A 23,906-nucleotide genomic window follows, 5' to 3' on the forward strand; every position below is an offset into this window, starting at 1 on the left:
TGACGCATGTGTCTCTGTACATTCAGTATTCGGCTCCACCCAACTGCTGATAACTTCAGCCAGCCACATCAACGCAGGTCTGACTCTGACAAGTCGTCGACTGCTCTGCCTTTGGGAGAGCGTTTGTACTCGCTAAATCCACAGATGAATAGCCTGTCGTAACATCTAAGACATTGCTTTACAACTATTAATTATATATTTTTAACATCTAGATCGATTGTTATTATGGAACGAACTAGTCGCCTGTTGTTTTGAAGTAGCTAGCTACGACGACTTAATAGCAGCTAGCTCGCTAGCTAAGTCAAGATACTGGTAACTAGCTCCTATCTGAGGTTACGTTGTTTTTCCAAAGGAAAAAAGGTTGCTACGTCTAACTAGCGAATAACAAAAAGCAAACTACGTTAACTAGCTAGTCTAGCTAGCTAAAACTATTATTTAATTGGTTGGCTTTCTGTTCCTTTGGATGCGGAAGATGGCCCAGTCACCGGGTGCGGTGCAAGTGCCTGGGATGCAGGTAAGTGGAGGCCTCCAACTTTTTCTACAACGAAACCATTTAGCTAGCTTGCTAGCTGTGAAGCTAGTTAGCAAACGTTAGCTAACTTTCAAGGCGTTGCTAGTTAGATGGTGTGTAACTTTAGAACTAACGTTACATTTTGTAACTAGCTGTCTCAGTGGTTGGATTGCAAGATCGTTTTTGAGGGGCATTATGATACTAACAAATCAAAGTCGGCTTGCTACCTTTTTATTAGCACTCATGACCGCAGGTATTCAACGACAGTTCAGTGGAAGGAATGACAAATGTCTGACATTGTGTAACAGGTGAGCTAAATGACCTAACGTTAGTCCACGCGAGCTAAGCTATCTGCTTGCCTTGTTTACTATCTAGCTATATATTTTGAGGGTGGCGTTGGTCATCTTAGCAATCAAGGAAAGGTTAATTGGCTAATTGGTAGGTGACGTTTCATAAAGGCACAGGTGTTCACATCTGGTCGCCTGAAATTATATTTTGTTGAATCCATTGCCGTGGCAAATTTAGCCTTACATGTCATTGTTTAGGCGGCCATAAGGTCACCGTTCCCTAGATTTGTGACTTGAAATAGGCCTAAGCCACTAGCTACAACTGCTGCTTTCCATTTACAGCCTGTAATCTGACATGGGTGAGAACCTTTAAGTGCAATAACGTTAGCGATATTATTGGGGCCCGTCTGTCATTGATGTGAACACCAGAGGGAAGATTGCTCCATGTGAACGTGTGTGTGGAGCTATAAGTTGAAACTGGAGCAGCAGCATGACAAGGTATCATATCAGGGTTCCATAGCCAATGGCTAAACAGTTGAAACTGGAGCAGCAACACGACCAGGTGGGACAGGGAAGGCCAGGTAGTCCTGAGGCATGGCCCTAGGGTTCAGGTTTTCTGGGAGGGGAGAGAGATGGGAGAGTTAGAGGGAGCATATTAAAATTCACACAGGAGCCCAGATAAGACAGGAGAAATTCACCAGATAGGACAGACTGACCCTAGTCCCCCTGCACATAGACTATTGCAGCATAGATACTGGAGGCGGAGACAGGGGTCAGGGCACACTGTGACCCTGTCCGGGGGGGACAGGGCCAACCAGGCAGGATATAACCCTGCCAACTTTGCCAAAGCACAGCCCCCACACCAGCCAATTAATTCCTATCCAACTGTCTCTCCAGGGAGATCAGCAGCTCCCCTCTCCCTTATTATTTCCTGTTGTTTTCTTATGTAGCCTGGTCATTAGGCCTACCTGGAGTCCAAAGTCTGACGCTAAATCAGGCCGCAAGCCTTAATGTCTTGTGAAACTGGTATGATACTGCCAACTATGACCAGTAGCATTGGTCATGTTGAAGTGTTGTTCTGTAAGCTTGTAGAGGGTGTGGCCTGAGATGAAGTATTCCTTACCCTCTTGTCATCACTCTGGCTTCCTGTGGGTAACTCCTGAGGTGGAGCTAGGCTAGTTGTCAACAGTGCAGGAATATTGAAATGGCCCGTTAGGACTGTTTGTGCACGTGTGTATGTTAGGCTAAATGTTTAGTATGCTGCATATTCTCTCCACAATGTGCATAGGGGCCTATTCTCTTCAGCTTTTAGTTTTGAATATAAAAAAGTTTCATGCGTGAGACAAGGGGGCAGGCAGGATACAGCCTCCTATCGCTGCTCTGGCCCTCTGTGACGCCATGAGCCGCACTCTGCTCACCCAGACACGGACACTGGTGCCATTCTAGGTAGTGCTGGAGCACCACACGTCCAAAGGTGTTGAAAGACAAGGAAGTCCTCTAGCCCTGCCTCTGTGCCATGCAGTGCTATTAATAGTCAGGGCAGGGCGAGATCAGGGCTGATGCCTCTGATTTCTTCCACTCTCTATACACCACTCTCTATGCCTTCTGGAACTGGAACCTCATTCTTCCTGTGTCAGGTGAGGCAGAGGGGTCATGATGATATCAAAACACGTCTGCTTCCCAGTGTTCTCAAGGCAGCACTCTCAACTTTGCTGAATTTGAAATGTCCCACATTTTGAACAAGGAAAGTTTTTATAATAAGCTTAACAGAGAAGAAAGTGTTTCATTTATTTGGATCCTCCAGCTTCCTTTTGCAAACATGCTTGTGGATATTTAGGGATGGGCTACATTGCAGCAACAGTGCAGATTTATATGGATTTTCCTAATTGGGTGTTTTTGATCAAATAGTTGATCATCAGTTTTATGCAATGGCCTATCAATAAAATGTATTTTATTTTTTTACCTGATCCAACAGTATAAACTAGCTACATAACTTGTATGTCTTCGTCTCTCGACCTTCAGAACAGCCGGACGGACCCTGAGGAGCTGTTCACCAAGCTTGAGCGTATTGGGAAGGGCTCCTTTGGCGAGGTGTTCAAGGGCATCGACAACCGCACCCAGAAAGTGGTGGCCATCAAGACCATAGACCTGGAGGAAGCTGAGGATGAGATGGAGGACATCCAGCAGGAGATCACCGTGCTCAGCCAGTGTGACAGCCCCTACGTCACCAAGTACTACGGCTCCTACCTCAAGGTAACACACACTGCTTACTAGGAATTGATTGACAAATGCCTGAACACAAACATCTAACAAAGCGTAGGCCCCACACTCTAGCATACAGCTTGCTGTTGCTTGGTGGAATGTTACCTCATACTTGGAGACCTCGGGCAATATTACACTCACAGCTGGGAGTGTAAATCAGCTACAATTCAACAGGAGATGTTAACGCCTGTTCCTTCAAAATGATAATGGATCAGTCTGTACCATAGAAATACAGTGTCACTTATCAGAAGAACCCTATTTTACAATACGTGTATTTCTAGAAGAGGCAGATGTGACTTACCCCTGGTTAAATACACCAGGGCCTTGAAATGTTACAATAACTCAGTGGAGGCTTTCATAAAAATATTTTTTATATAAAACTATTCTAAATATATTGTCACCAAATAACTTTTAAAACACTGTTGTACAATGGTCTACAGTATCCTCAACAGCACTCTGTAGGGTAGCGCAATGGTGTATCTGGACGACAGCTATTTTACGTCCTCCTCTGGGTACATAGACTTCAATATAAAACCTAGGAGGCTCATGGTTCTCATCCCCTTCCATAGACTTACACATTAATTATGACAACTTCCGGTGGATGTCCTCCAACCTATCAGAGCTCTTGCAGCATGAACTGACATGTTGTCCATCCAATCAAAGGATCAGAGAATGAATCTAGTACTGAAAGCATAAGCTCCACCTAGCTACTGCAGTGCATAACATGTGGTGAGTAGTAGACTCTGAGAGAGCCGGACAATAGTTGAACAGTTAACAAATTACTTAAATTGAGGAGCAGCAGGAGTTTCATTTTCACACTGTGCTAGCTAATGCAGCTAATTTAGCCTATACAACAACCTGACTCAGAGGAATGATATTTGTTAGCTAGCTGGCTGATGCTATCCAACACCAACTTTTCCAAATCCTTAAGTCCATGTAAGCTTTCGGATTTATAAATGTATTGCCACCAGGGCCCGCCTATGTAACTGCTTGTTGTACACTACGGCGTGATTGTACACATGGATTGGAGCTTATGCGGTTGTCGATGCCCTTGAACACCTCGCCAAAGGAGGCCTTCCTTTACTAACTTGTTAGTTGTAGTAGCTATTTTGACTATGACGGTGACGATGTAGGCTGTGTAGCGGTTATGGTATGAAGGTTTGGCTTATAGATGTTTGTTCGCCTGGTCACAGACAGCTGTTGTGCAAAGGAAAAATGTGAGAGAAGAGCAGGTAGATGTGACAATGCTGTTTGTATAACTGCTATGAAAGTGAACTTTGGGTGTATTCCACCAATTCTGTTGCAAAACATTTCTTGAATGCAATGAAATTGGAATGGATTTACCTGAATTTGTCCAAAATAAACTTGTTTGGACTAATGATTACATCCTAGATCTGCTAAATGCAGGCAAGAGTGTGCAAGGTGGTATTGAATGTGTCAATGTCTGTCACCTTGATTACTCCAATTTGTGTCTCGAGGCCTATTTTTATAAACATTAATTTGTAGGCTAGGTTGTAGCACCCTCATGTGTATAGGCAGGCCTGGCATTTTGTGTTTTTTTGTGTTTGTTTTGGGGGGGGGGGGGGGATTTGGCCTTCTGGAGGTGCCCATCTGCTAGGGCACCAAGGCCATTAACCTCTCTGGTACAAGTGGGATGCTAGCGTCCCACCTCGACAACAGCCAGTGAAATTGCAGGGCGCCAAATTCAAAACAACAGATACCATAATTAAAATTCCTCAAACATACAAGTACTGTACACCATTTTATAGATAAACTTCTTGTAAATCCAACCACAGTGTCCGATTTCAAAAAGGCTTTTCTGCGAAAGCACACCGTGCGATTATGTCAGCACCTAGTCACAGCCATTTTCCAGCCAAGGAGAGGGCTCACAAGTCAGAAATAGCGATGAAATGAATCACTAACCTTTGATCTTCATCAGATGGCACTCATAGGACTTCATGTTACACAATACATGTATGTTTTGTTCGATAAAGTTCATATTTGTATCCAAAAATCTGTTTACATTGGCGCTTTATGTTCAGGAATGCATTGTCAAACAAACATCCAGTGAAAGTGCAGAGAGCCACATCAAATTTCAGAAATACTCATCATAAACATTGATAAACGATTCAAGTGTTAAACATACGAATAAATAAACTTCTCCTTAATGCAACCGCTCAGATTTCAAAAAGGCTTTACTGCGAAAGCACACTTTGCGATTGTTAGGTCAGCACCTAGCCACAGAAACCCATACAGCCATTTTCCAGCCAAGGAGAGGGCTCTCAAGTCAGAAATAGCATGAAAATTAATCACTTAGCTTTGATCTTCATCTGGTGGCACTCCCAGGTCTCCATGTTAGACAAATGTTTGTTTTGTTCGATAATGTCCCTCTTTATGACCAAAAACCTCCTTTTTGTTTGCACGTTTTGTCCAGTAATCCGAATGCTCAAGGCGCGTGCACTAAGTCCAGACAAAGTTTATTTTTTATTTTTTATTTTTTTAAGTACAATAAAAGTTAGTAGAAACATGCCAAACGATGTTTAGAATCAATTTTCCGTTTTTTTTGTTATAAATAATCATATTTCAACCGGACAAAAGCTTCGTCAATAGAAAAAGAGAAAAAAGAGGCACGTTCGCGATCAGGCGCATGGCTGATGTCTGGAAATTTCCACTGGCCCCTGATTGCAAGTGCTGTACAGAAACCCAGCCTAAAACCCCAAACAGCAAACATTGCAGGTGGAGAAGAAAATAAAAAAACTTGACTTGAAATTGAGCTCCGGTGCATCCTTTATCCATTGATCCTCCTTGAGATGTTTCTACAGCTTGATTGGAGTCCGCCTGTGGTAAATTCAATTGATTGGAGAGGCACGCGCCTGTTTATATAAGGTCCCAACGTTGACCGTGCATGTCAGAGGAATAACCAAGCCATAAGGTTGAAGGAATTGTCCGTAGAGCTCAGAGACAGGATTGTGTCAAGGCACAGATCTGAGGAAGGGTACCAAAAAATGTCTGCAGCATTGAAGGTCCCCAAAAACACAGTGGCCTCCATCATTCTTAAAAGGAAGAAGTTTGAAACTACTAAGGCTTTTTCTAGAGCTGGCTGCCCGGCCAAACTGAGCAATCTGGGGAGTAGGTCACCTCCCTGACCAAGGCCCAAGAACACGATGGTCACTCTTGACAGATCTCCGGAGTCCTCTGTGGAGATGGGAGAGCCTTCCAGAAGGACAACCATCTCTGCAGCACTCTACCAATTAGGCCTTTATGGTAGTGGCCAGACGGAAGCCACTCCTCAGTAAAAGGCACATGACAGCCTGCTTGGAGTTTGTCAAAAGGCACCTAAAGACTCTCAGACCATGAGAGAAACAAGAGTCTCTGATCTGATGAAACCAAGATTGAACTGCATCAGCCTTTTTTTATTGTATTTTTTTTAATGTACAGTGGCTGTATTAATTAGGGATCTATCACATCCCACAACTGTCCCAAGCTGATCCGTAGAACCTGTTTCTTTTTTTGTAATATGCGGGATAGTAGATTGACACAGGCTAGTGCTTTTTGCTGTTCTTTACTCATCTTGTTAGTTGAGTAATGGGACAGTTTTTCTAACATCTTCAATATGCGTATCTGAAATCTAGAAGGACACGTGCCTTTGTATCTCTATTGTCTGGCTTCACTTGTCGCCTGCTTCGGCTCCACTTGTCGCCTGCTTCGGCTCCACTTGTCGCCTGCTTCGGCTCCACTTGTCGCCTGCTTCGGCTCCACTTGTCGCCTGCTTCGGCTCCACTTGTCGCCTGCTTCGGCTCCACTTGTCGCCTGCTTTGGCTTCACTTGTCACCTGCTTTTGAGTTGCAATGCCTGTGAGAAGAAGAACTTAATCACGTGACTGGCATTGGCTAATAAGAAGTGAGATATCTAAGAGAGCCGTGTGAGGTGGTGCTTCGGAGCACAGCGATTGGCAGCGGGGAGAAGAGAATTATAATTATTATATTCAGCCCCAGGGCATAACGGCCACTTTTTGATATTTTTTTGAGGGCAATTGCGGTGATGTTGGGAAATTCGATACTCATGTAGTACCCTAAACTTATCAATGTTATATTGAGCTGGGTGTATGGAAAATGAATGACAGTCATCCAACATACTGTAGTAGAAGGCCATGCTCATCAAAAAGTAAATCGTCCTCCCTTATCTTAAACAACACCGACCGCCACACCTGTATTTCTAGAAGAGGGAGATGTGACTCACCCCTGGTTAAATACACCAGGGCCTTGAAATGTTACAATACCTGTATTTCTAGGAGAGAGAGATGTGACTCACCCCTGTGTGTTTCATTCTATAGCTAGAGGACTCCTGATATCTCCAGGAGTGATATGTATCTGTTGTTCAGTAGTGTTTTTTTTTCTAGCTAGGGCCATTTACTTTAAGTGCTGCCTGTCTTCCCAGTAGCCTACTCTGTGTGTGAACTGTTGACTGCTCATGAATTGCAGATTGTTGACAAATGAATCAAGATCAAGGGGCAAGGCAATTTGTGACTTATTTTGGTAATCAGTGGCTGTATTGGAGGGGGAGTGGTTTCTTCTCTACTTCAGTCTACCCTGGTTTCTCAGCGGCAGCTGTAAGCGCCAGTCGTGTCAGTGGTGGTCTCATCTGCAAAGCTAAGATGGTTCTGCCGAGTAGTTTGAGGAAGGAACACGAGGAAGGCGCTACACCACTCTCTCACTTGATTATCTTAGCTAGCTATTTTCTGATCTCATTTTGCTCTTTTGCAGCTTTGACACCTGTGTGTTTTCTATACCAGTTCACTCCTCTCCCTGTAGGCTTTACAGACGCTCCCCACCCCTTGACTGTAAACCTTCTAATTTAGTGTACTCCGCACACAACCCATGTGGAATAAAGGGTCTCTGGCAGCGTTTGGAACTGCCGATCTGCGCTAAAGAACGCAGAGTTCATCTCGGCCTATGCTGCCCTTCGGTCCATTGACTTTTTTGGCCCTGATGGGAGACATGGATCACCCCAGAGAACACTGCTGCTCTCTCTTCATCTGACTATGTTTTATCTCACAGTCCGAGAGCATCTGGTTGTTGCGGTGGTGGTACATGGCTACTCATTTCTCCCTCTCACCTGTCCATCTCCTCATTTGAATTCCATACTGCCATTGTAACTTGTCCACTCAAGCTTAACATTGTCGTCTCACCTACCAGGTAAGCTTGACACCTTGATGAGCTAATTTCTTGACAACGGTTCATCACTTTTTGTACTTAGCGACTTCAACCTCCAGACGTCTGCCTTCGACTAATTTATTTTTGACCTCACCCTTTCCCAATCCCCTCCAAATCACAAGGCAGGCAATACGCTAGAGGTTGTTCACCTACTAATCTCACTGCAACCCCCCTCCACATATTAGATCCCTACTTTGTTTCATTTTCTGTCTCCTTTTCCTCCAACTCTAACCACTCAACCCTACCCAGATGGTCATCTGCCGTCGCAATCTACTTTCTCCTCTTATGTCCTATCATTTCTCCCTTCTGCTAAATCCTAATTTCCTTCCTGTCTCCTCATTCTGTCTCTTCAACCCTACTCTCCTCCTTTTCCACATCCTATCACTCGCACTGTCCCCTTTCCTCCCAGCCAGCTCGGGACTGTGGCAGAATGACTCATTGCAAGCTTAAAGAACAGGACTGCAGGCAGCTGAGTGAAAACTGAGGGAAACACAACTTTTTGTAAGCCTATCATCCTTTCACACCTTTCTACCTTTTCTTCCTCTGTATCAGCTTCTGAAACTACTTTCTATCAATCTAAATTTCAAGCTTCTGCATCTAACCCTAGGAAATTCTGTTCCACCTTCTCCCTCCCTCTGCGGGCGACTTTGTCAACCACTTTTAAAAAGTTGATGACATCCGGTCCTCATTCACCCAGTTTGAATATTTTCTATTACCACCAAGATCTGCACTGGTCCCACTCTCACACAGAACTACTCTACACCTTGACCTCTTTCTCCCCTCGCTCTCCAGATGAATTATTGCGTCTAGTGAGATCTGCAGCCCGACAACCTGCCCGCTCGACCCCATCCCCTCCTGCCTTCTCCAGACCATCTCAGGAGACCTTTTCCCATTCCTCATTAACTCATCCCTGACCACTGGCTGCATCCCCTCGCTCCCTTCCGGAAACCAACTCGACTCATCTGACGTCAAAAACTATAGACCTGTATCATTTTCTTTCCTGATTTAACTCTCTCGTTATCTCTCTCAGAATGAGCTTCTTGACCCTAACCAGTCAGGCTTCAAGACGGGTCATTCAACACAGACAGCTCTTCTCTGTGTCAGAGGCTCTCCGCACCAAAGCTGACTCTCTCTCCTCTGTTCTCATCCTCCTAGATGGAGTCGCTTCCTTTGACACCGCGAACCATCAGATCCTCGGCTCCACCCTCTCAGGGCTGGTTGTCTCAGGCACTACACACTCTTGGATTGCATCCTACCTGGCAGGCTGCTTCCATGTGGAGAGGATCTGTGTCTGCACCATGTACTCTCACTACTGGTGTTCCCCCAGGGCTCAGTTCTTGGCCATCTTCTCTCTATACACCAAGTTACTCGGTTCCATCATATCCTCACATGGTCTCTCCTATCATTGTTGTGCCGATGACAGTCAACCACTCCCACCCCACCCCCCTAACTGACACGCATTGCTGCGTGCCTGGCATATATCTCCGCTTGGATGTAGGCCAACCACAAGCTTAATCTCGGCAAGACAGACCTGCTCTTGTTGTTCCTCGGCCATGAACTGCTTGCGTTCAGTCTGCATGCTCAATGCTGCACATGCAACAATGTTGGTGAAAACTATCCTGTTTTTGCTTAATATAAATCCACTAATTACACTTTGTTTGTGTTTTTTACATCTGCAAACAGCTATCTTTTTTAAAATTTCTTAGCAAGTTGGACCTAAATCTTGTTAGCTTCTAATGCTAATCGCTAGTTAGCTGGCTATCTACCTAATAAAGGTACTGAGTCAGAGCAAAAGTAATTAGCTATACAGCCTATAATACCAGTGATGGTGTAGACATAAATCAGCAAATCAGTTTGTGCAACACTATTTTCTAAATCTGAAGAATACGCAAAGAATGAATATCTTAGCTACATGAAGTAGCTAAGAGAACATTCAATGTAGCCAAAGATTATAGGGTCCACTAGAAAACACTTGTCAACACTCTTCCCTGGCATTTTCATTCATTGTCATGTCAAACAATGTATTCAAAGTGCCCACTATTATATTCTCTAACTATAGAATTCGACTTATCATTCTATTTCCATGATTCCAACAGTTCACCAAAGTGTGTTTCTCTAAATCGCTAGTCAAATCGTGATTGCAGTGTTTGGTTAAAAATAAGGCTTAGGCCTTACCCATATCATGCAACCCTGTGTGGAAATTCTCAAATTAGTGCAAGAAATGCAGATTTTTTTTTTTTGGGGGGGGGGGGTTGAATTGAACAGTATAAAACAATCAGAATTGAAATCACTTAGAATGTACAGTACCAGTCAAAAGTATGAACACCTACTCATTCCATTTAAAAAAAAAATTTAAAACTATTTTCTAAATTGTAGAATAATAGTGAAAACATCAATACTATGAAATATCGCATGGAATCATGTAGTAACCACAAAAGTGTTAAACAAATCGAAATATATTTGCGATTCTTCAAAGTAGCCACCCTTTGCCCTGACAGCTTTGCGCACTCTTGGCATTCTCTCAACCAGCTTCAGGGGGTAGTCACCTGGAATACATTTTAATTAACAGGTGTGACGTAAAAGTTCATTTGTTGCATTTCTTCTTTTTTTTACCAGGCAAGTCAGTTAAGAACATATTCTTATTTTCAATGACGGCCTGGGAACAGTGGGTTAACTGCCTGTTCAGGGGCAGAACGACAGATTTGTACCTTGTCAGCTCGGGGGTTTGAACTCGCAACCTTCCGGTTATTAGTCCAACGCTCTAACCACTAGGCTACGCTGCGCTTTCCTTAATGCGTTTGAGCCAATCAGTTGTTGTCACAAGATAGTGGTGGTATACAGAAGATAGCCCTATTTGGTAAAAGACAAAGTCCATATTATGGCAAGAACAGCTCAAATAAGTAAAGAGAAATGAAAGTACATCAGTACTTTAAGACATGGTCAGTCAACCTGGAAAATTTCAAGAACTTTAAACATTTCTTCAGGTGCAGTCGCAAAAAAACAAGTTTTATGATGAAACTGGCTCTCATGAAGACCACCAGACCCAGAGTTACCTCTGCTGCAGAGGATACGTTCATTCAGTTGCTAGACTCAGAAATTGCAGCCCAAATAAATGCTTGAGTTCAAGTAACAGACACATCTCAACATCAACTGTTCAGAGGACACTGCGTGAATCAGGCATTCATGGTCGAATTTCTGCAAAGAAACCACTACTAAAGGACACCAATAAGAAGACTTGCTTGGGCCAAGAAACATGAGCAATGGACTGGTGGAAATCTGTCCTTTTGGTCTGAGTCCAAATGTGACATTTTTGGTTCCAACCGCTGTCTTTGAGATGCGGAGTAGGTGAACGGATGATCTCTGCATGTGTGGTTGCTACTGCAGCATGGAGGTGGTGTGGGCGTGCTTTGTTGGTGACCCTGTCAGTGATTTATTTAGAAGGCACACGTAACCAGCATGGGTACCACAGCATTCTGCAGCGATACGCCATCCCATCTGGTTTGCGCTTAGCAGGGCTATCATTTTTTCCCCCAACAGGACAATGACCCAAAACACACTTTCAGGCTGTGGAAGGGCTATTTGACCAAAGAGTGATGGTGTGCCGCATCAGATGACTTGGCCTCTACAATCACCCGACCTCAACCTTATTGAGATGGTTTGGGATGAGTGAAGGAAAAGCAAAGTGAAGGAGAAGCAGCCAACAAGTACTTGGCATATGTGTGAACTCCTTCAAGACTGTTGGAAAAGCATTCCAGGTGAAGCTGGTTGAGAGAATGCAGAGTGTGCAAAGCAGTCAAGGCAAAGGGTGGAATCTCTAAGAAAATACTTTTTGATTTAACACTTTTTTGGGGGGGGTTACTACATGATTCCAAATGTGTTATTTCATAGTTTTGATATCTTCACTATTATTCTACAATGTAGAAAATAGTAATAAAATAGAAGTCCAAACTTGATTGGTACTGTTTATACGGAGACTGGTCCAAAACATATGGGGTTAAATGTATGTTGAAAAATAAACAAATGTTTCCCGATCTTTCAGATTTAGGACAGACACTTCAGAACAAACTTACTTTTTATAGTTTTTGGGAGGGGGTTTTATCAGTTCCATGGCAGGGACTCTGTGTATCTGAGCTTCTGTAGAGGGCATTGGTGTGGTTGCCACAGGTTTTTTCTATTTGCACGTAAACTAATCTGAATAAATAATAACATCCCCAAACCACTTATTCCTACGATTTAATGATGTTAAATAACACTGAATCAATCCAAATTTATTTATGAAGCCCTTCTTACGTCAGCCTATATAAAAGTGCTGTAAAGAAACCCAGCCTAAAACCCCAAACAGCAAGCAATACAGGTGTAGAAGCACGGTGGCTAGGAAAAACTCCCTAGAAAGGCCAAAACCTAGGAAGAAACCTAGAGGAACCAGGCTATGAGGGGTGGCCAGTCCTCTTCTGACTGTGCTGGGTGGAGATTATAACAGAACATGGCCAAGATGTTCAAATGTTCATAGATGACTAGCAGGGTAAAATAATAATAATCATCATAGTGGTTGTCGAGGGTGCAACCGGTCAGCATCTCAAGAGTAAATGTCCGTTGGCTTTTCATAGCCGATCATTCAGAGACACTCTACCGCTCCTGCTGTCTCTAGAGAGTTGAAAACAGCAGGTGTGGTGAACAGGTCAGGGTTCCATAGCCGCAGGCAGAACAGTTTGAAACTGAGCAGCAGCATGACCAGGTGGACTGGGGACAGCAATTAGTCATCAGGCCAGGTAGTCCTGAGGTGTGGTCTTAGGGTTCATGTCCTCCGAGAGAGAATTCGAGAGAGCATACTTAAATTCACACAGGACACTGGAAAAGACAGGAGAAATACTCCAGATATAACCGACTGACCCTAGCCTCCCGACACAAACTACTGCAGCATAAACACTGAGGCTGAGACAGGAGGGGTCAGGAGACACTGTGGCCCCCTTCGACGGTACCCCCGGACAGGGCCAAACAGGCAGTATATAACTCCACCCACTTTGCCAAAGTACAGCCCCTTGAGGGATATCTTCAACCACCAACTTACTATCCTGAGACATGGCTGAGTATAGCCCACGAAGATCTCCTCCCCCACAGCACAACCCAAGGTTGGGCGCCAACCCGGACAGGAAGATCACGTCAGTGACTCAACCCACAAGTGACGCACCCCTCCTAGGGATGGCATGGAAGAGCACCAATAAGCCAGTGACTCAGCCCTTGGAATAGGGTTAGAGGCAGAGAATCTCAGTGGAGAGAGGGGAACCGGCCAGGCAGAGTCAGCAAGGGTGGTTCGTTGCTCCAGTTTCTTTCCATTCACCTTCACACCCCTGGGCCAGACTACACTCAATCATAGGACCTACTGAAGAGATGAGTCTTCAATAAAGACTTAAATTGTTATGGCTGCTATCCCACTAACGGGATAAGTGTCATCAACAACCGCTGAATAGCATAGTGCTACATTCAATAAATATTACAAAAAATATTTACATTCATGAAATCACAAGTGCAATATAGGAGAACACAGCTTAGCCTTTTCTTAATCAACCTGTCGTTGAAATTATGCTTTACAGCGAAAGCAATCCAAGCGTTTGTGTAGGTTTATCGATCGCTCGACAAAACATTAAGTACACTTAGCATCAAGTAGCTCGGTCACGAAAAGCAATCAAATTAATCGTTTACCTTTTGATCTTCGGATGTTTTCACTCACGAGACTCCCAGTTACACAACAAATGTTCCTTTTGTTCCATAAAGATTATTTTTATATCAAAAATACCTCAGTTTGTTTGGCACGTTATGTTCAGAAATCCACATGAAAGAGCGGTCATGACAACTCAGACAAATTCCAAATAGTTTCCATAATGTCCACAGAAACATGTCCAACTTTTTTTTTTTGTCAATCCTCAGGTTGTTTTTAAAATATATAATTGATAATATATCAACCGCAAATGTCTTTCACAGTAGGAGAGGGAAAAGCCATACCTATCCAAACTCTGTTGCGTGAGCAAAACTCATGTGACCACTTGACGCGATGTTCTTTCTGGCTAATTTTTCAAAATAAAAGCCTGAAACTGTCTGAAGACTGACACCTTGAGGAAGCGATAGGAGAAGGAATCTGGTTCATATCCCTTTAAATCCAGCAAAGGGAGGCTATGGAACATGGAGTTTTCAAAATAGAAGCCACTTCCTGTTTTGATTTTCCTCAGGGTTTCACCTGCAATATCAGTTATGTTATACTCACAGACAATATTTGGACAGTTTTGGAAACTTTAGTGTTTTCTATCCAATACTAATAATAATAATAATATGCATATATTAGCAACTGAGACTGAGGAGCTGGCCGTTTACAATGGGCACCTTTTCATCCAAGCTACTCAATACTGCCCCTGCAGCCATAAAAAGTTAAAGGTTGAGACCGATTCTGCGTCTCTCACATGGATAGGCAGACCATTCCATAAACATTGAGCTCTATAGGAGAAAGCCTTGCCTCCAGCTGTTTGCTTACAATTTCTAGGGACAGTAAGGAGGCCTGCGTCTTGTGAGCGTAGCTGTAGGTATGTACCGCAGGACCAAATCGGGAAGGAGCAAGCCCATGTAATGCTTTGTAGGTTAGCAGTAAAACCTTAATCAGCCCTTGCCTTAACAGGAAGCCAGTGTAGAGGCTAGCACTGGAGTAATATGATCCAATTTTGGGGTTCTAGTCAAGATTCTAGCAGCTGTGTTTAGTACTAACTGAAGATTATTTAGTGCTTTATCCTGGTAGCCGGAAAGTAGAGCATTGCAGTAGTCTGACCTAGAAATAACAAAAGAAAGCATGGGTGCATTTTTCTGCAGCATTTTGACATTTCTGATTTTTGCTATGTTACGTAGATGGGGGGAAAAAAGTGGTCCTTGAAACAGTCTTGATTTGTTCGTCAAAAGAGCGATCAGGGTCCAGAGTAACGCCGAGGTCCTTCAGTTTTATTTGAGACGACCATCAAGATTCATTGTCAGATTCAGCAGATATGCTTGTTTCTTGGGAACTAAAACAAGCATCTCTGTTTTGTCTTAGTTTAAAAGTAGAACATTTGCCGCCTTCCTCTTCCTTATGTCTGAAACACAGGCTTCCAGGGAGGGAAATTTTGGAGCTTCACCATGTTTCATCGAAATATACAGCTGTGTCATCCGCATAGCAGTGAAAGTTAACATTATGTTTTCGAATGACATCCCCACGAGGTAAAATATATAATGAAAACAATAGTGGTCCTAAAACGGGAACCTTGAGGAACACCGAAATTTACCGTTGATTTGTCAGAGGACAAACCATTCACAGAGACAAACTGCTATCTTTCCGACAGATAAGATCTAAACCAGGCCAGAATTGTCCGTGTAGACCAATTTGGGTTTCCAATCTCTCCAAAAGAATGTGGTGATCGATGGTATCAAAAGCAACACTAAGGTCTAGGAGCATGAGGACAGATGCAGAGCCTCGGTCTGACGCCATTTAAAAGGTCATTTACCACCTTCACAAGTGCAGTCTCAGTGCTATGATGGGGTCTAAAACCAGACTGAAGCGTTTTGTATACATTGTCTTCAGAACATTTTTGAGAGTAATGGGGGATTCGATGTAGGCCAACAGTTTTTATATTTTCTGGGTCAGGGTTTGGCTTTTTCAAGAGGCTTTATTACTGCCACTTTTAGTGTATAGGGAGCTGTTTGTGTTCAACATAGGAGGGCCAAGCACAGGAAGCAGCTCTTTCAGTAGTTTAGTCGGAATAGTGTCCAGTATGTAGCTTGAAGGTTTAGAGGCCATGATTATTTTCATCATTGTGTCAAGAGAGAGTACTAAAACAGTTGAGTGTCTCCCTTGATCCTAGGTCCTGGCAGAGTTGTGCAGACTCGGGACAACTGAGCTTTGGAGGAATACGCAGATTTAAAGAGGAGTCCGTAATTTGCTTTCTGATCTTTTTGTCAAAGTAGTACTTTCATTTATCACTGCTGAAGTGAAAGCCATCCTCTCTTGGGGAATGCTGATTTTTAGTTAGCTTTGTGACAGTATCAAAAATAAATTTTGGACTGTTCTTATTTTCCTCAATTAAGTTGGAAAAAATAGGATGATCGAGCAGCAGTGAGGGCTCTTAGATACTGCACGGTACTATCGTTCCAAGCTAGTCGGAAGACTTCTAGTTTGGTGAACTATTTTGTTATAGCAAAGTTAGTAGCAACATGAAAATCTGTTGCAGCTCAAGTCGACTCCGAAACCCGCAATGCTTTCTCTGGGCTGACTGGCTAGGTAACGTAGCTACACTCAATACCATGGTTAACATCAGCATGTGAAGTAGCTACCTAGACAAACTGCACTAGTAATTTAGGAGTCATCTCAGAGTTCAACTTTCAGTTTGTCTGCCCAGAGCTTCATGTGTATATACAGTCATTGGCCCAGAGCCAGTGCAGAGTATGTTGCTATGGCAACTACATCCCTTTTCCCACGTTTCCCATAGACACACGGGGCTCATTGAGACATGGTACTTGGAAGGAGAAACTGAGTTGAATAATTGGGTACAATGTTTGGATTGAGCACATCTCAACAAAATATATTTTGTCAGGTCGTAAACGGGTGGATGTGTTCTAAACAGTGCCCATACCATCTAAGTTATTGGCTAATAGGGTGGTCTGAAGTGAAGGTAATTGTTTTAAACATTATGAAATGTGATATTGGATACAACACTATGCCCAGTGATGAGAATCATATGGCTATGACACGTTCCTATACAATTTCCTGATTTTCAGACTGATCACTTAGCGACAGGTAGCCTAGTGGTTAGAGCGTTGGACTAGTAACCGAAAGGTTGCAAAATCGATACCCCGAGCTGACAAGATAAAAATCTGTCGGCACATAACCCACTGTTCCTAGGCCGTCATTGAAAAATAAGAATTTGTTTTCTTAACTGACTTGCCTAGTTAAATAAAGGTAAAGTTAAAAAAAAAACATGGTCATTTTTATTTTACCCACTGATAGGCTTTCACCAAATTGACAGAAGTTTCATGATTTTTATTTCTGTGGGTGGTTTGTCCCTTTAAGTCATTTTATGTTTATTGAATAGAGAGGTAGAGATGGCTGGATTCAAACCCACGCTGCAGCGGTACATTGTGTACCAGAGGCTGCTGCCTAGACCTCTACACCATCCTAAGCCACGTTGTTCCATGCAGAATGTCTTACATGTTTACAGCCATGTGTATCCCCTAGAAGAGGTTGATATTAGAATGTCTAATGAGTCTCTCTCTCTCTCTCTGTACAGGGCAGTAAACTATGGATCATTATGGAGTACCTTGGTGGTGGCTCAGCTCTGGACCTGGTAAGAGATACAATATGTCAACATGAACAATGTCTGTTGGTGGATTTGTCTACTGGGTGTGTTCACTGTGTTTTGTGTGTAGCTGCGAGCAGGGCCCTTCGATGAGTTCCAGATTGCCACCATGCTGAAGGAGATCTTGAAGGGCCTGGACTACCTCCACTCCGAGAGGAAGATCCACAGAGATATCAAAGGTGCGTGTCACCACGTCCAGCATGTAGGATATCTCGGGCAGAGGCGAGCTGCAGCAGTACAGGGTTAAAGCTGCCATGTCCGTTTTCCATATTGAAACATCAGACATGACTTAACCTGTCTAGGACTGTCGCTTGTGGAACCCCCCGCAACAGCCAGCGAAAGTGCAGGGTGGCAAATTCAAAACAAAAATCTCATAGTTAAAATTCCTCAAGCATACAAGTATTTTACACCATTTTAAAGATACAATTCTTGTTAATCCAGCCAAAGTGTCTGATTTCAAAAAGGATTTACAGCGAAACCACCACAAACGATTGTTAGGTCACCACCAAGTCACAGAAAAACAGCCATTTTTTCCAGCCAAAGAGAGGAGTCACAAAAAGCAGAAATAGAGAAAATTCATCACTAACCTTTGATCTTCATCAGATGACACTCATAGGACTTCATGTTACACAATACATGTATGTTTTGTTGATAAAGTTCATATTTATATCAAAAACAATCTGAGTTTACATTGGCGTGTTAAGTTCAGTAGTTCTAAAACATGCGGTGATATTGCAGAGAGCCACATCAATTTACAGAAATACTCATAATAAACATTGAGAAAGATACGACTATTACACATGGAACTTCAGATAAACTTCTTAATGCAACCGCTGTGTAGGATTTTTTTTTAACTTTACGGAGAAAGCAAACCATGCAATAATCTGAGTGCAGCCTTTAGACAACAAAGCAGCCTAAAAGATACCCGCCGGAATGCACTCCCAGGAATCCCAGTTCCACCATAAATGTTTCGATAATGTCCATCAGTTATGTCCAAATATCTTCTTTTGTTAGGGCGTTTGGTATACAAATCCAAAAGCACGTTCAGGTCACGCCGAACGAAAAGTTCCTTTACAGCCTGTAGAAACATGCCAAACTAAGTATGGAATAAATATTTAGGATGTTTTTAACATAACTTTTTAATGTTCTTTTGTCTGTACAAATGAAGTGGAACGTAGCTACCTTTCACGTGAGCGCGCCAGACCGAGGCTGTGGCACTCTGCCAGACCACTCACTCAAAGAGCCCTTATGAATCCCTCCTTTAGAGTAGAATCCTCAAAGGTTCTAAATACTGTTGAAAACCAGTGGAAGCCTTGAAGTGAAACATAACTAATATCACCCTCTATCTTCAATGGGGGCTGAGTTGAAAAACTACAAACCTCAGATTTCCCACTTCCTGGTTGGATTTTTTTTCTCAGGTTTTCACCTGCCATATGAGATCTGTTATACTCAGACATCATTCAAACAGTTTTCTATTCAATACTAATAATAATATGCATATATTAGCATCTGGTTTTTAGCATTTTTTTTACCACGATTCAGAATCGAACTGCCCAGTTTAAAAACCCATAAGATGCACCTGTGGCGACCAGTGGTGCAGTTTCACCTAATCCTGGATCTCAGCTTTAATATATCAGGTTCTCTCACCTTTTGTGCCAGTAGTGTGTTGTGTATTAATGTCAGTAATTGCTTTTGACATCATGACTGTGTGCTTTGGTAGCGGCCAACGTTCTTCTGTCAGAGTGTGGCGAGGTGAAACTGGCAGACTTTGGCGTGGCGGGCCAGCTGACAGACACCCAGATCAAGCGGGAGACGTTTGTGGGAACGCCCTTCTGGATGGCCCCCGAGGTCATCCAACAGTCTGCCTACGACCACAAGGTTACCAGCTTTCTGTTCTCTCTTTAGTTTCTTCCTAAATAGTGTCCTACAGATATAAGTGATTCATACAGACATTGACTTGGAAACATAACGCAGCTGTAAGCTCATAAAGGCCTGATAATGCACTAAGCTAACCATTGGTTATACTATTAGAGGAAATCGATTGGGGTCATCGTGAGGGGCTGGAACTGCTTATCCAGGGGACAAGAGAAGAATGGGCTTGTGTTTAGTGGAAGACACTTAAGTTGAACTCTTTACTTTTCTACAACATAATGATGTTGCCCAAATACTGCAATCTTACTCCCACATAATGACTACCTAACACACACTCCCTCCTCCAGGCTGATATCTGGTCTCTGGGCATCACTGCCATTGAGCTGGCCAAGGGTGAGCCTCCCAACTCAGACATGCACCCTATGCGGGTCCTCTTCCTCATACCAAAGAACACTCCACCCACACTCAGTGGAGATTTCTCCAAGACCTTCAAAGACTTTATAGACTCCTGCCTCAACAAAGACCCTTCATTTGTAAGTAAAATGCCCCAGCTCCCACCCCATTTTGAGTTATTGAGTGGTAGTACATTTGGTTCTTCTTGGTAAGCCTGCCTTTAATTGTGGGCTGATTGTCCCTCTGTATAGAGGCCAACAGCTAAGGAGCTTCTGAAGCACAAGTTCATAGTGAAGAATGCCAAGAGGACGTCCTACCTCACTGAGCTGATAGACCGGTTGAAACGCTGGAAGGCCGAGGGACACAGTGATGGAGACTCCAGCTCTGATGACTCTGACTCGTGAGTAGAGAAGGCTCTAACAATGTATCACTGACTGACAGTTGGTAGAAATGTGATCGAAGACCCTGTCTGAACTAGAGTAAAATTCAACCTTTAGATGATCCTTCCTGCTGTCTGTCTGTGTGTGTCTGTCGGTATGTTTCCAGGGAGTCCAGTAACAAGGAGAACAACTCCTCCCAGCCAGGCTGGTCCTTTACTACAGTTCGCAAGAAGAAAGACCCTAAGAAGGTTTCCAATGGAACGGTGAGTTTGCCTCTGTAGGAGGAGTATGAGGAGAATGTTGTGTGTCTATAATGTTTACCTCTGCTCACCATTTGATGACAGGACCAAGACCTCCTGAAGAAATCTACCAGCTTGACCACGCTGATTGCCCCAGTATTCACTGAGGTAGGGAAGGGTGAACTCTACATCCACACTCTTTTATAAGTTGTAACGATGAGTAAATCCTCTGTTGTCTGTTTCCACCCCTCCTAGCTGAAGCTGCAGCGCAGGGATGGAGAGATGAAGGGAGTGATGGAGGACTTGGAGAAAAGCATCCACCTGGCTGAGGACATCTGCCCCGGAGTCACAGACAAGATGGTCAACCGCATCGTCGACAAGTTCCAGAGGTGAGTTAGGGGGCGGGAGGGTTGCGGCCATTGTAGAATAGTGCCATAGACTAGGAGTGGTTGGAAGCTGTGCAGATGACATGTTATAACTTGGAGCAGTTGGCCTTCAACTGTGTTCTTCCTGTGGACTTTCCCATCAGATTGTCTGTCAGTTAGTGGCATGTGGAGGGCAGGTTTAGACGCTTGATGAGGACCACGCCTCCAGAGTGCATCATCAGCCTCTATGCCTTTTCCCATCATCCCCCATTCCTTTTCCCATCATCCCCCATGCCTCTCCTCTGATCAGCTCCCCCAGGACCAATGGATGCAGGGAAAGAGGGAGGACTCCTGCTGTGCACACTCACTGATCTTATAACCAAAAGGATATTTTAAATGTATATTTGTTGAAATATGTTTTGTTATTCTATTTTATTTAATCCCTTTAAAAGTAGGCTCAAGCTAGTGCCCAAAGCAGAGCCTGTTACTGTTATGGTAGTCAATAGTATTTTAGTTTTGTAATATTTTCAGTCTGAGACAACAACAAAAAACTCTAAGGTTGCAACATCAATCTTCTGCTGAGTATAAGACATAGCTACTTAAAGATATTTCATTTTTTTTTACTGCTACTAAAAATGTTTAAGTAGCTATATTTTAGATGTTCAGTGTACTGCACTTGTTTCTGATGTCTAGCTTACCATCTTCATGTCACTTGTAGCATTTAGAAACCTGCTGTTTGGAGAACTGCATATCTAGTCAAACCACAGGAGTTCAGTACCTCTCTGCTGAGAGCAAGCCATGGTTGAGGAAAGACTCATACCAGTGAATGTCCATAGAAACTAAACTTCTGTTTGTGACCATTTGGAAACGGGTCACTTGTTTGGGCATTGGGGAAAGATTGTATAGGAAATGGGTGGAGGACTTTGCTGCGCAAAAATGTATCACACCCTCTCATTCCAAAAGATACAAATCATATCTATCTTATGGGATCTTAGCTCTGTAAGGGGCAATCCTATTGGAACCTTCAGAGATCTGCTTCTGAAGGAAATATGCACTGCACACACTTTGAAGGGGGTGGAGCTTTTTCTAAATATACTTGCTAGTTATTTCCCTGTTTCAGACTAGATCTCAAGGGAGACGGGGTACTTTTCTGTCTTAAAGACAATATACTCTCCCTCTACCAAAAAAATACTTGAGTGCTCAAGTGAAATGGCAATGTCGGTATTGTGGACGTGTAATGTTTGAAACATTGGTATGAGTCCTTGAGTACTCTCTCTACTGGGGAGTCGTGTATCTTTGAACAAATCCCAAATAAAGACTTTATTGGGAATTTTATCAGCCAAGCTCAAATGCATACAAAAGGGTGCCATCTTTGGTGTGGTGATGACACTGCCCCTTTTGGAGGAAGTATGCCAACTTAACATCCAACAGTGCCTAAAACTTAAGAATTGCAGTGATATTCTCTATTTAAACTTAAGAATTGCAGTGATATTCTCTATTTAATTGTGGTCATGTATCATCAAATGCATTAAATGGTAATAATACATTTTGCCAGAGTGTTTCAAGTTTTTAAAAGCAATAAGGTATTTGATCATTGCATATTTTTATATTTCCTCAAATGACATTCAGATGGCAAAACTACGATTATTTAGTTTTTTTGTTTATATATTTCTGTATCTGAACTTTATAATGGAAACCGTGTTGACTTCGCTTTACAGGAAGCTGTCAAATGTACATATTGGATAGTCTTTGCTTCAATCGTTATTCATTTTGGTTTGGTCTTGAAAAATAAATATTTAAATTATGAATTCCTGTGTTTTATTGATGTAATACCCTTGTTAAAACCAAGTATTAATTTTATTTGTTATAATTTGTTTTAGATTTAAAAGGTGATTGAATTGCTTCTGAACTGTAATGTCGTTAATGCATTTCTTTTGAATAAATATTTCCTTAATGTACATGTGAATAGGTTGGTTTAAGTTTTGAACAATAAGGTAGTTTGTTAACCAGGTCAACTCTCCCATTGGCCCCAGCATAACAGGAGGCCTGGGAAAGAGAAGTTGAAGAAATATGGAGAGATCAATGTTGGTGAAAAACTATGAAAATAGAACAAAACCCATATCTACCGAGTTTCGAAGGGAAATACTGATTTTATCGTATAGGACAGTATTATTTTTATAAGACTTCTCCGACTCTCTTCTGTATACATCAATGATGTCTCTCTTGCTGCTGGTGATTCTCTGATCCTCCTCTATGCAGACGACACCATTCTGTATACTTCTGGCCCTTCTTTGGACACTGTTAACAACCCTCCAGACGAGTCAATGCCATACAACTCTCCTTCCGTGGCCTCCAACTGCTCTTAAATACAAGTAAGACCAAATGCATGCTCTTCAACCGATCGCTACCTGCACCTGCCCGCCCGTCCACCATCACTACTCTGGACGGTTCTGACTTAATATGTGGACAACTACAAATACCTAGGTGTCTGGTTAGACTGTAAACTCTCCTTCCAGATTCACATCAAACATCTCCAATCCAAAGTTAAATCTGGAATTGGCTTCCTATTTCGCAACAACAAAGCATCCTTCACTCATGCTGCCAAACACCCTTGGAAAACGGACTATCCTACCAATCCTCGACTTCGGCGATGTCATTTACAAAATAGTCTCCAATACCCTACTCAATAAATTGGATGCAGTCTATCAGTGCCATCCGTTTTGTCACCTAAGCCCTATATACTACCCACCACTGTGACCTCTATGCTCTTGTTGGCTGGCCCTCCCTTCATGTCCATTGCTAAACCCACTGGCTCCAGGTCAGCTACAAGACCCTGCTAGGTAAAGTCCCCCCTTATCTCAGCTTGCTGGTCACCATAGCATCACCCACCTGTAGCACGCGCTCCAGCAGGTATATCTCTCTGGTCACCCCCAAAACTAATTCTTTGGCCGCCTCTCCTTCCAGTTCTCTGCTGCCAATGACTGGAACGAACTACAAAACCTCAAACTGGAAACTCTTA

The 23,906-nt window shown here is 43.0% G+C and overlaps 1 protein-coding gene across 1 annotated transcript; it reads left to right on the forward strand.

The window, feature by feature from the left end:
- The first annotated feature begins 13 nt into the window (after positions 1-13).
- Positions 14-22,695, forward strand: LOC109873746 (serine/threonine-protein kinase 26). Its single transcript, XM_020465441.2, has 11 exons — positions 14-514; positions 2,821-3,051; positions 17,570-17,626; positions 17,709-17,817; positions 19,359-19,516; positions 19,858-20,043; positions 20,155-20,303; positions 20,450-20,546; positions 20,628-20,690; positions 20,778-20,911; positions 21,052-22,695. The coding sequence occupies exons 1-11, from the start codon at positions 464-466 to the stop codon at positions 21,065-21,067; spliced, it is 1,251 nt and encodes a 416-aa protein (XP_020321030.1). The 5' UTR covers positions 14-463; the 3' UTR covers positions 21,068-22,695.
- Positions 22,696-23,906: the final 1,211 nt, after the last annotated feature.

Source organism: Oncorhynchus kisutch, linkage group LG29, assembly GCF_002021735.2.
Source record: "Oncorhynchus kisutch isolate 150728-3 linkage group LG29, Okis_V2, whole genome shotgun sequence".
Lineage (NCBI taxonomy): Eukaryota > Metazoa > Chordata > Actinopteri > Salmoniformes > Salmonidae > Oncorhynchus > Oncorhynchus kisutch.

Bases quoted from the DNA above. Each gene is read 5' to 3' on its own strand.
- LOC109873746 (XM_020465441.2), top strand. From the start codon at position 464: ATGCGGAAGATGGCCCAGTCACCGGGTGCGGTGCAAGTGCCTGGGATG. The intron at 19,517-19,857 runs GTTACCAGCTTT...TCCCTCCTCCAG, and splicing joins AGTCTGCCTACGACCACAAG to GCTGATATCTGGTCTCTGGG. The intron at 20,547-20,627 runs GTGAGTTTGCCT...ATTTGATGACAG, and splicing joins AGAAGGTTTCCAATGGAACG to GACCAAGACCTCCTGAAGAA.